Raw genomic sequence first — 13,350 nt, 5'->3', positions numbered from 1 at the left:
CCCAGCCACCCTACCCGACCCCACCCTACCCCCTGGCGGCCTCAGGTTTGTGGGGCGTACGTAACTCGGGCAGGGAGGTGAAGGTGGCAGGCCCCCACTGCCCCGCCCCAACGGGGTGAGGCGGTCTAAGCTCGGGAAGCTGGGATACGGTTGTCTTCCCTTCCCGGGGGTAAGTTGGTGGAGTTTTTCCGGCAGAGGACTCGGCGCAGAAACTTCCTCCGTCCCCCTCCCCCCCTCCATGCAGGCGACGCCGAGCGAGGCTGAGGCTGGGGGCGAATCGCCGCAGAGCTGCGTGTCGGCAGCGCACTCTGACTGGACAGCGGGGAAGCCTGTCAGCTTATTGGCCCCGCTGATCCCGCCCCGTAGCGCGGGGCAGCCTTTAACCTTTGGCCCCAGCGGGCGCCAGCCACTCAGATCGCTTCTTGTTGGTATATGCGGCGGTAGTGGCCGCCGGCGGAGCAGTCTGAGCCAGACGATGAGGCCGGGGACGGGAGCCGAGCGTGGAGGCCTCATGGTGAGTGAGATGGAGAGCCATCCTCCCGCGCGGGGTCCTGGGGACGGGGAGCGGAGATTGTCCGGCTCAAGCCTCTGCTCCAGCTCTTGGGTCTCTGCTGACGGCTTCCTGAGGAGACGGCCCTCGGTAAGGGATCGGTGTGGCAGGGGAAAAGCGGCACAATGAAAAACGGAGTCAGACAGGAAGCTTTCTCCAAAAGGAGGAGAAGATAAGAGTGGACGAAGGCAGAGCTCGAGGTGGTGGGATGTGTTCCGAGGGAGTGAAATGGAGGGCGAGAATGCACAAAGGAAAGGATGTGGGACCCTGGAAGTTTCCAGTGGGCTTGGTTTAGATGTGCCGTGGAGGTGCTGGGCCCTGAGCTGGGTGACGGTCCCCGAGAGGTAGGCCCGACTTAGGAGAGGGAGGCGGAGACGTGATTCTGTAGGCTTTAAGAGAGTCAGCCAAGATCCGTTTTCACTCGTAGTAGTGGTGTCTGTAGGGTGGACAGCTGGGAAAATTGGCAGGTGATACATTACCTGGTTTTAAGACCCAGAACGACGGACACACAGGTAAAGGAAGTAGATGTCGTATAAAAGCACGTTAAAATGGATGAATTAGTTTTTTTGCATTTAGTGTGTATCAATGACAGACCTCAGTCTTGGAATAAAAATTTTTTTGGTAGAAGTAATTTTACCCGTATAAAGATTATATTAGGAAATACTATGTTTATTAGGAAATGAGGTGTCCTTGGGTACCCATACTATATTGATATATGTTTTATAAGACCAGCTCTTATTTGAGTTAACTTGGTAAATTAAGCGTTTTAAAACTTAAAATCAGTCTAGAAATTAATTTTAAAATAACTAGCCTTAAAAAATAAAAATAGTTGTCTATCTTATGTCTGTGTGATATAGGACAGAATTGTGGTTTTCACTATAACAGTTAAGTTGGCTTTCACATACATTTTTTTCTGAGTTTAGCAAGTCAGTAACTGACTAAATGAATGTGCTTTAAAAAAAAAAACCCATGATCTAGCAGCCCTAGTTTTAGTTTTTTTACATTTTGTTCTGGAATTTGATTAGTTGAAAGCTCATTATAAATATTGATGTAGGCATTTTTGTTTAAGACAAAGTATAAACTAAACTAATAATGAAATCACACGTTAACCTAATATATCACTGCACATAACTGATTTGTTGAAATCAGTTTTTTGAGACTTGCTAATTTAGACTTGTTAACTTGCTAATTTTAAAATTTTCCTTATTTTTCAGATGGGGCACCCTGGCATGCATTATGCCCCAATGGGAATGCACCCTATGGGTCAGAGAGCAAATATGCCTCCTGTACCTCATGGAATGATGCCGCAAATGATGCCCCCAATGGGAGGGCCGCCAATGGGACAAGTAAGAATGTTTTTGTTTTATTTTGTTTTTATTTATTTTTGCCTATGATATTGTGCCAAGATTTCAAAATCTGGGTCAATACTTGTAGCTATTTAAGGATTACTTTATGCCAAAATAATGTTTTCAAATAAGTGAAATGTTGAATCATGATACTAACCATTTTGAATACAAAGAAAAGTCTTTTGTATAAAAGATCAACTTTCTGTTGCAACAAAACTAAAAGTTTTTATTTAAAAGTAACACTGTAAATGGAGACTTTTTAATGATTTTTTTTCCCCAAGTATGTCAATTGAACTTAATAGTGTAAGGATAAATATTATCTGATAGAGCAACATAATTTACTTCGGCGGACTATGTAAATACTTAGAATCTGAAAATTGTACTTGTTTAGGTCTTTGGCTTAGAATGAATTTTATTCCTGAAATAACTTCCTCGTGTGTGGGGGGGGTGAAGGGGGAAAGGTGGGGAGATTCTACTCTAATTTGATTCTTCATAGGACAGTGCCAAATAGGTAGTTGCCACTTACGTTATTTTGTTGTTATTGTTGTTTTAATACTTATTGCTTCTGCACTACTGCTTTTGAGCCGTCCCTTCCATCTCCAACATAATTTGTAAATGGACATTTTGTGGGAGTGATCTGGGTCAAAAGATTTTAATGCGGACTCAGTGAATTTAGTAGAACTGAGTTCTTAGAGAACCATTCAAGAAAGGTAACAGATTCAGTTACCATGAATAATTTTACGCCCTGTTAGTCTATAATAATTTCTTAGTAGAGCTGCTTTAACTAGATAATGAATCCTTTAAATGCTCTCATTATTTAAAATTAGTTTGGTGGCTGTGTTCATTCCATTTGAGTATCTCAATAAATTATCAAAAATTTAGGCTAACAAAATATTTTGGAAAGTCAGTCAATTAGGTATGATGTTTTTGCTAATAATATTATTTACTTTGATAATCGTTTAAGCCTTGATGGTTTAAGTTATTTGTGAAATTGTAGTGGAGAAAGGCGCTTGCTCTGTGTCTCTCCGTTTTTATTTAACCTTAAGAGTAGTAGGGCTTAAATGTCAAGTACTTTTTTTATTTTATTTGGAATATAGCCCTTTGTATAAAAATCTTTATTTGAAGGCACCAGGTCCAGAGGATTCTGCCTGTAGTTCTTTAAATAAGAGAACCATTTATTCTGTGACTTTAGAATAACACAAGTTTTAAAACTCCCTAGTTGATGGAGAAACAATTCTGATTCCCCTTCTGTTTCTTTCCATCTTTAAGTAGCAAGGAGCTCTTGTTTTCTTAGTAGAGCTGCTCTAACTAGATAGTGAGCTTTAAAAAATATTTATTCTTTAAATGCTCTGGTTCTTATTTAAAATTAGTTTCTTTCCACAGAAAGATAAAATAAAACAATTTGCTACTGCCAGATGCTTCTCTCTTTTCTGGGGCCTTCTGTTTCCATTGGGCCAATCAAGGTAAGTTTGCAAGGGATTGGACCTGCTTACCCTTGCTCTAATGTGCTATTGCACTACCAAAATCAAGATACCAGCTCATCATTTTTAGTAAAATGCAGACTTTTTTTTTTTTTTTTTAAGTACTTTGTGTGTCTCATTGACATAAGCTGGTCACAGTATGCTCTATGGCCTTTTCTCTTCAGCTATATCAGTGACCATCTTCCTAGTAAGATGACTTGTTACTTGGTACACATCCATTCAAATACTCTAAATTTTGCTTTGTGGTTTTCTTCTACATTTTTCCTAGGTCACTGTATGCCAAGTGTACCTGACTATTTAGTAGAAGTCTGTCTCTCCCCATAGCTCTTATTAGGATAATAAATGTCTGCAGGTCCCAAGAGAATTCTCATTGTTTTTCCTAAAAATTAGATTATTCCTTTTTCCTCTTAATATGTAGTAATAGATATTGGATCCAAATCTTGGTAAAGCTAATTCTTATTTTAGCTTTGAAGATAAACTGAGAGGGCGTGGACAATTTAAATACTCAAGTAATCCAGAAATCTAATTTAAAGCCCTATAAACAGCTGCCTTAAAAATAAAAGTTGAGAACTAGCAAAATGTATCCTTTTTTTCTTCATCATTTCTTCTGTTGACCCATTTTCAGAAGCATTAATGAGCAGTAAGTGGTCAGAAGATACTGAGACAAAATAGGGTGCCTATATAATCACTGCAGTGACACAAAACTGGTAGGGTTGTTTCTGCCATCCTTTTTTTTTTTTTTTTCAATTCACTAATTCTTTAGATTTTGGGATAGAAGGTTATGGAACCTTCATGTATATTGCCTAGTTCACATTAAGGTCTCATTTTGGGACCAGTTGTAGACTAAAATGGGTGGCAGTCTTCTAAGTGATTGTGGTCTTTGGAATATTACTGAACATGATGTGAAACTTTAAAACTTATTTATAAAATATTATGAAGACTGGACAGAACAACAATCAACAGAAGCCAGAGTTCATAATTTTTCAAATGCAACAATTTATTTAAAGTATTATATTCATTTTATTTATTTTTTTATTCAGGAGATAACCTAGAATGCCCTTTTTAGAATTCAGGCTGAATTTATTAGTAATAAATATTTGAAAATTATCAAATGGAGAATAATATTTCTTTCAAGTTTATCTTAATTATCTGTCCTGTAGGTTAAATTTGCCTCTTTCTTACTGTACATTACTTTCCTATGGGAAGGTTGTGTTTCTTCTTTTATAGAATTATAGGATCTTATTGGAAGGGACCTTACAAGTTGTATAAACTTGAAATAATATGTGAGTTAAGTAATGGTTTATCACTGGTTAAAAAAACAATCTTAAAGTAATTTTTCTGTTTGGTGGCAATACTGAAAAATTTTCAGAAGAGATTTGCATTAAGACATAATTATGTGTGAGGTCCTCATCTTCTTTCCTATCTATAATAAATGTTTTGCTTTTAAAATGTTTTTACATTTTATACTTTTGTTGTCCTTTCTACACGAAGGGCATGCAAATCCTGCCATCTTTATCACAAATGATTTTGACTTCACTTGAGCTCAAGAGAGTCTTCCTAGCTGGCTTTTCTCTTTCTCTTTATTAATTCTTAATTTTTTTTTTTAAGAGTACTGTAAAAGATTTAAGGTCCCTTTCAGCTCCAACAGCCTATGCTTCAATTCAAATCACTTGATAAAAAGAGTAGATGATATGTAAGAGATTTTATAGGTTGATAGGGAAATAAAAAGAACAGAAAATTCTTTTAGTAATGCCTCCTTAATTCTCATTATTCAGTACTTATTTTTTTGCTTTTGTTCAATAAACATAAATAATTGCTTTTTACAAATGAGTTTGATGTTCTTTTATTGAGTTAAGGAAGGCTTTAGCAGATCTTATTTCTATTCCTGCTGCCATCTGAGCCCAAGTCGTTATATTCCCATGCCTTGGATCTCTTAACTTTTGAGCTGGTTTTCTTCTAACCTGCCCCCCAAAAGATTCTCTTACATTTCAGTGTGTTATATTATCTCCTTGCCCAAGAACCTCCAATGTTTTCCTGTGCCTGTGCCATAATATCTAAATTCCACAGCTTAACTTGGAAGGACAATATAATTCAAAGCACAAGTCTGAGCTGCATGTCTTCACAGTCTCTAATTTGAACCCAGGCTGGTCTTTTCATGATATCTTCAGTGATTGTATTAGTTCATGACTGAGCTCATGCTGTTCTTGCCCTCCTGCCCCCAGCTCATTACCTCCATGAACTTTACTTACCTACGTTCTGCCATTTCAAGTCCTGCCTTCTCCAGGAGATCCTCAGCAAGAACTTTGCCCAGCATACACCTCCCCTTCAAATTTTTAAAATAAGGTTCTATGTAGCCTGCCCGTAACTCTTTACTGTTTCACTTATTTGGGCATTTAGTTATTGACTTGTTCATTTGCTTTGTTTTACCAACAAGTAATAGATTGTAAGCTCTTAGAGGGCAGGGGCTATGTTGTTTACTTTTAAAGAATTTTATAGGTGCTGAGTACAGTTCTTGGCACACCTTGGGTGCTCAGTAAAATACTTGTTGAATGAATGAAACAAACACAGATATTCTTTCCTACAATATAAGTCAGTCAGTGGATGTTACATGTGATTGTTTTCAGTGGTTACTTGTGTAACTTTACATTGTTACACTTACTGGTTTTTAGTGTCTGCCTCTTTACCTTTGTTTTTTCATTTGACAAAAATGGAGGATAAATCAGTTGAAAATAATGTATAATTTTGAGAATAAAGCAAATACTCATTTCCACTTATTATAAATTTCAGGCAGGTGTATTTTTTATCTGCATGACTTCACTGATGATCATCTCTTTAGTTAAGTTTTACCACAGATTTTTTTTTTCATACTCTAGGGAAATACAATGATTTGGAATATAGGCCTTCCAGAGAAATCCAAAGTATTGGTATCTTAGATTTAGCTGACCTATTTGACAAATTGATTTGTTGCCATTTCTTTTGAATTACTTGGACTTTGGGGTATTTACAGAAACCATGCCATTGAGTTGGAAATTAGCCAGTGATAAATATAAACTTTTTTTTTTAGGTTATATGCTCATAATTCTTGGATCTAGGTAACTTTCTGTATGCATTTACATTACTCAGGCAAGTACTTTTTAACAAATAGATTGACCCAGACCATTTAATGTGTTTGTGTAACTTTGGGGCTATGTATATAGATAATTTTGATAGTTTTTACTAATGCTACTAGAAGATAAGTTTATTTTCATTATCTTTAGATAGCAGTTCATTTAAGTGTAAACTCATCTGTTCAAAAACTTTAGAGTAGTTTTGCTAAGTATGGAGAGAGTATTTGGAAATATCTAAGAAGACCATGTAAGTTTAGAAGAATGAGCTGTACCCCTTGCCCTCTCTTTGAGAGTTATAGGGCATAGTATTTTCTAAAGATGCTGAGAAGCCTTTCAGAAGCCATTTAAAACTTTTTTAGTTAGTATTTCTGAGTTTTATTTGTCCATCTTCGCTTCCCCAGTCTGGTACCCCCTGTTACCTTTCTATTTGCTTTGTCTAGTACATTGCATGGAATTAGCATTTTTTGAGAAATGCTGAATTGGGGCTGCTTACTCCTTTTTTTTTTTTTTTTTAAGATTATATTGGGGAATTGGGGTAGGGGAACAGACAAGTTGCGTTCTTCAGTCTAGTTGTGGAGTACGTCGCTTCACTGGCCCATGTTGGCACTATCATTGCACTCTTCCCGGTTGAGGCAGTCGCTCGCTGGCCATTGGACGGCGGCTCATGGCAGCTCACCAAAGCTCACACCAGCTGCCGGCCAGCCCCACTGCAGCCTATGCTGTCGCCTGCTACTCCAGGCCACCCAGCTCCAGGTCGAGCTGTTGTTCACCATCTTAGCTGTAGAGGGCGCTGCGTCACTGGCCTCATGTGGGATCCCAACCTGGGCCCTGCTGCTCAGAGATAGCACTCCCAAGCCAACTCTTAACCAGCGCGCCACTCAGCCGGCCCTGCTTATTCTTTTAGTCTGGTTTTCAGGAAAAAGGGGGAACATCAAAATAAATTAGTATTAACATACACATAAATGAAGCAGCTTGTAGAGTTCAACATATGTAGTGGGATCAAAAAGGAAGAGTACAAATCTCAACATGTTAACCCGTTGATTTTTAATTGGATTTGATAGAAATGTTGATGACATGACTTTTGACTCATCATGAAGTATTATCAGTAAGTAGTAAAGATTTGGTTCCATAGCTGTGTATTAGGGTTTTTGTTTGTTTTTTACCTAGAGAAATAATAGGTATAAATTGTGAAGGTTTATAGGCAGGAATGCGTAGATTTTTGTCTCAGAAGTTGTCATTCTTTCATTCTTAGTTTCTTTTTTCATACCTTCATATCTTTTAGTCAATAGACATTTAAGTGTGGTGTTGGTGTATAGATAAACAATGTAGATATCGTGCACTCTAGGAACTTACAGGCATTACTCAATGCCTGGCTGAACTGTTTTGTCATCTTCTAACTGCTGATTTGGCTGTCACGATACTTCAGGACATTTGGAAATTTATTGGAGATGAACGTTTTTATGAACCTTCATAGCTTATACCTATTCTCTAGGTCAAAAACAAAAACCCTAGTATACAACTATGGGATATACATAGGCTTTTATTTATTTATTTATTTATTTATTTATTTATTTATTAATTAGCAAAATTCTCCGTACAATACAAATGTAATCTTACTTAGGTCTTGATGTTCTGTTTGGGCTAAGACTTTTTAAATTACCTTTTGATTAATGAATGAGCATTTCTTTTCTCTAGCTTTATTGTAAGAAAGTGTAAAATACATGCAAAACAAAACATGTTAATAGACTATTTGTTATTGGTAAGGCTTCTGGTCAACAATAGGCTATTAGTAGTTAAATTTTTGGGAAGTGAAAAGTGACACATGGATTTTCAATAGTACAGGTTCAACACTCCTAACCCGCCTTGTTCAAGGGTCAGCAGGACTACAGCGATTCTAAACTACAGGTTGAGAGTATTTAACAAACTAAATAATTATAAAAAATCAACAAAATTTACAAGTTAATATTTAGACAAAAGCTAGGTTGTGTGATTTCTTTCCAGCAGGAAATAATTATGACAAAAAAATAACTTTGAAGTGCCTGCATAAAAATGTTCAATTTTGTTTACATATCACAATAGGGCGAATTTAGTTTACATTTTGTACAACTAATTTGCTGTAACATTGATAAGATTGCTTTTAATACTGTACTTTTTAATTTTAAAAATTCGAGGTGTGACCATTAAGTTTACAAACTTGTTGCAGTGATGTTGCTAACCTTTTTTTATATCAGAGGTATATTATTCATAATACCTCTTATTCATAAAAAAAAAAATTGTACCAACTGGTCAAACAGTTAACCATGTTTACTATTTTTAAAAGTGCAGAAAAGGCTGCGTGAAAAAGTTAGATAGCCTGAACTTTTCGCCAACAATTCATGGCTTTTGCGTCACGACAATGTACCAGCTCACACAGCACTGGCTGTGAGGGGGGTTTTAGCCAGTAAACAAATAACTATTGGGTTGTTGGAAAAGTCATGACGTATTTTTTCTGTGTTTTTCGTTGCAAAAATGCGTCGTGACTCTTCAACAGCCCAAAACATTGAAACACTCTTCCTACTCACCTGATCTGGCCCCCAGTGACTCCTTTCTTTACCTGAAAATAAAGGAAATATTGAAAGGAAGACTTTTTGATGACATTCAGGACATCAAGGGTAATATGATGACAGCTCTGATGGCCATTCCAGAAAGAGTTCCAAAATTGCTTTGAAGGGTGGACTAGGTGCTGGCGTTGGTCCATAGCTTCCCAAGGGGAGTACTTCGAAGGTGACCGTAGTGATATTCAGCAGTGAGGTAATGTAGCTCTTTTTCTAGGACGAGTTCACGAACTTAATTGTCAGACCTCCCATCTAGAGTAATAAATGAAGTATGCTTGGTTTTATCTAACATTAGAAACTTTTCCAAAGTGGAATGCTAAGAATGAGTAGATTGTGTGGTACTCCCTAGTTTTTATAAGTTTTTTTTTTCCTTCACATTGGTGATTCTTTTCAGAGCATCTTCATAATTAATTTAACTTATCATTAGAAGTACATATATGGAAACATGTATATAAATTGTATAGTGTGTGTGTATATATACACACACAAATGGTTGGCCATTTATGAATAAAGCATATCATAGTATGTCTGAATTATTTTTGTTTTTAAAAGGTGCCACAAAGTGTCAGTTCAGATGTATAGTATTTTAGGCAATTTAACTTATGTCTCACATATACATCTTCCACCCTTGGTGTTCTCTCCATCTCCTCTAACCAGTAAATATTGTTAATTATAGCACTTAATTATCAAAGAAGCATAAATAGAAAGTGTAAAGCTCTGCAGCATTGTGATTTTATAATTTGTGTCACATTAAGTTTATATACACTACCACTTTGTAACTTTAGGAGTGATTAGGCTTATGGAATTTGTTGTGGCATTATTGTAGCAACTATGTTAAGAATTTTTCTCTTTAGCCATTTTGAACCAGTAGCCCATTTCATTGAACTTAAAATGTCATTAGTGGTGAGACATTACACTGTATTATGTGCTCTAAGGGGGAGGGGAAGGATCTAAATGAGAAGTCTAAAATACAAATTAAGCTGGGACTCCAGTAGGCTATGCATTCCCTCCGTGTAAACCAAGAAGTACATCTATCATGCAAAAAGGGACAGCAAAGAAACTCGAGTGTCTCAACTTGTGTTATGGGCAAAGAGAGGAAAAATCACTTCTGAGGATTTGAACCACAAGCCAGTTCTCATAAGCTTGCAGCCTGGTTTCCCATTACCAGTTGGTATTAAAACAAAAAAATAACTTAAAAAAATGTAATGCTGCCAAGTGACTGGCCTAAGTTAACGCAAACCCTCTGAAAGAATTTAACTGCAGTCAGACGGGTTGAAATGTACATCTGCATTTTATGTGTATTGTAGAATTAATGAAAAACAGAAATAACATTTCGATAAAGTAGATTTCTTCAGGCTTTGGGAAACCGGCTTTTCTAAGCCTCTGGAAGAGCTGTTAATTTGCCAACTTCTTGTTAATAGCTTTTTATAAGAAACATAGTATCTTGTATAATTATGTTTTTGTACTCTGGTTTTATGTGAATAACACCACAGTTTTGGTTTAAAATTATATTAGTGACCTATTTAATTTTAAAATATTCAGTTGTACATGATTTAAGAATCTTGCTGATGTTTGTCAGGTTGAACAAACTGGTTACCACTCCTCAGAATTTAGAGACACTGAGTGAGAATTTGGCTTTTAGTTTGACATTAAATCTCATTCTATAACCAGTACCATGAGTTCTAGTCTAAAGACAATTTGAGATGTTTTAAAATTTGAAATATGGGAAGAACAATGGAGAGAATTCTGTCAAACTCTGTCCTTTAGTGTATTTCAAATATTGTCTGCTGTGTCATTGGCCTGGTCTAGTAAACATTTGTTATATGTAAACTATTTTTATGCTTTGTTAATTTAAATAGGATTTGATCCACGTATATCTTATGAAATCACAGTATTTCAGTTTGAAAGTACGTTCATTTGTACAATTATTTATACTGCCACCGTGTGGAAATGGTCTGTTGCGTGATGGAATTTTTACCCCAACTTTTCTTAATGTCTTTAATTCTTAGGAGAATATACTTTGATTCGTTTTTCTCAAGTTTTCAAAGTTCAGTGTCTCAATGTAGCTTAGAATTCTAGTGTTTGAATGTGTTACTAGCTTTCAGTTTTATAAACAGGCCATTTTAAATAGCAGTCTGTTTCTGTTGCCCATCATGCTTTTCCCCCATAAAGTTACTTAGTACTTAAAGAATTTAAACCTATTTTGCTATTAGCCTAAAGCAAAATTAATTGTGAGGGTACAGTCTTTTGGAGGTGGGGAGGAAAGGGAATAAGCCTAGTACTTAATTTGGTTGCCCGAATTTTCCCCCTTAATGCAATTTATTTCTGTAATACTGTTAGCTGGGTGGTGGAGACTTGTCAGTGCGTCGGTTTTCGAATTCTTTATGCTTCTAATGCTACTTCATTTCAATGGTACTTTAGCTTGGTTTTGCTTCATGACTTGACTTTCACAAGTAACAAAATTCAGAGTGTGTTCTCCTCTACCTTTAGTAAGTTGTATATGTTCCTGTTGACCAGTATGCTTATTTTTTTGTTTTTGTTCCTGTTTCTCAGATTGTTCATTTAATTTGAAACTGTTGAATAACTAGTTATCTGTTTTAAGTACCTATGATTGTTGTGTATAATTTTTATCCCCCCTGTGTTTTCTTCAGATTTATTCATATTAAAATCAAAATTACAATGTGAGATTATGCTAACACAGATGAGCATTGGATCAGAATCTTTTGGAAATATATGTTAATCTTCATAAGACTTAATCCTACTTAGGGAAGATTAATTCAAGCATTTGGATGGCAGTCATTGGTAGACTAAACTCCCAAACTAATATTTTTTTCTTCAGATATTGATGTATATGTTTTATTCAGGTTTTCTTTAACAGAGAAGGCATAGATGATTTATGATTGAGAAATATGTTTTTGTAAATAACAATTTGAAGCACCTCTGATCTAGAATTTTTAAAAGGACAGGATTGCTATATAATTTATTTGCTTTAGATATTAAAATCAAAGGTGAGAAATAATGAAAAACAGTTCAAAAAAGTGAGAAAAACACGAGTGTTGAGCTAAAATTAAAAGAAAATTAATATTCTTAAATATAGGTTACATATTACATAATTGTCTAAACTTTTGAATTCATTTGTGAAAATTTTTGACTGTACATATAAATTATGACATAAGTATTAAGATAGATAATTGATAAAGTACTTCATTCATTCAACAAGCACTTACTAAGCATACTATCCATATAGTATAGTGCTCACTGGGTTTTAATCTTAAGTTGTACATACTAGTTTTAAAAACCAGATAGATTCTTCAAGTCATGTCAGTGCTTTGGTCTTATATAGTAACCATTTTTTTTACTTTTGTTCTAGATGCCTGGAATGATGTCTTCAGTAATGCCTGGAATGATGATGTCTCATATGTCTCAGGCTTCCATGCAGCCTGCCTTACCGGTAATCTTGTGAAAATAACTATTTTCTGTGATGTTTTGATTGCTTCTATAGATGAAATAATATATATGTATTTCATAGGCAATCATGTTAGCTTTTTAAGTGCCTTCAGAATACTATAATGTAATATGGAAATGACAGTGGACTTTTTTATGTTTAGTTTCTTGAATGATAGGCATTTACTTTTTTTTCCTGTTTATAATATGTGACATCCTTACTTACTAAATTAATTCTACATTAAACATAGTCTAGAATACTAAAAAGCATCATTGGTCAACCAGAAGTATTTTATTGGTCTGCTAACATTCTAATCTTAAAGGAGTAGGCATTTGCTTTACTGAGTGCTAATTAATTTATATAATGTGATTTAATACTAGATACTAGATTTAGACATTAGATTGCATTTGGGATCCATTATTTCTTGAGACTTTACGTATGGCATATTACTTAGAAAATCCTTGAACAGCCTTACACCCTTATTGGGTAGTATAGCCATATATGAATCATGATACTTAAATTTGTGCAATGTGATAGCTTAGTGGTTGTAATGAACACATGTAGCATACTCCAGTGGGGTGGTAAGTTTGCAGTGTCTTATCCAAAACCCCTAGGACCAGATATTTCAAATCTTTTTTTCCATATGGTAAAGTAGTATGTTACATATACTATATGTTAATGTAAAAATTTCTCATGCGGTCTTGGGCAGTGCCCTATAATTAGTAGCACAATGTTTCTATAGCAGAACTTATGGGTATTCCCTCTGAAGTGGGATAAGTAAAGACTATAAAGAGTTCATTTCACTCAGGGCAAGTTTTGTCACTGTA

At 35.7% G+C, this 13,350-nt stretch overlaps 1 protein-coding gene across 8 annotated transcripts in view; it reads left to right on the top strand.

Annotated features, from left to right (window-relative positions):
- Positions 1-12: 12 nt before the first annotated feature.
- PRPF40A (pre-mRNA processing factor 40A) overlaps positions 13-13,350 on the top strand; it is a 52,950-nt gene continuing 39,612 nt past the window's right edge. For 3 of the 8 annotated variants that reach the window (XM_019646531.1, XM_019646525.1, XM_019646524.1), the window contains exons 1-3: positions 13-640; positions 1,765-1,896; positions 12,449-12,529. In XM_019646531.1, coding sequence (XP_019502076.1) covers positions 239-640; positions 1,765-1,896; positions 12,449-12,529 — 615 coding nt within the window. In that variant the 5' untranslated portion in view covers positions 13-238. Of the gene's footprint in view, positions 641-1,764; positions 1,897-3,279; positions 3,360-12,448; positions 12,530-13,350 lie in introns of those variants that run through there. The other 5 variants (XM_019646529.1, XM_019646527.1, XM_019646530.1 and 2 more) reach the window with 5 other exon arrangements.

Source organism: Hipposideros armiger, unplaced genomic scaffold, assembly GCF_001890085.2.
Source record: "Hipposideros armiger isolate ML-2016 unplaced genomic scaffold, ASM189008v1 scaffold_104, whole genome shotgun sequence".
NCBI lineage: Eukaryota > Metazoa > Chordata > Mammalia > Chiroptera > Hipposideridae > Hipposideros > Hipposideros armiger.
The sequence above is the reverse complement of the archived record's forward strand: the minus strand, read 5'-3'. Positions and strand labels throughout refer to the sequence as shown.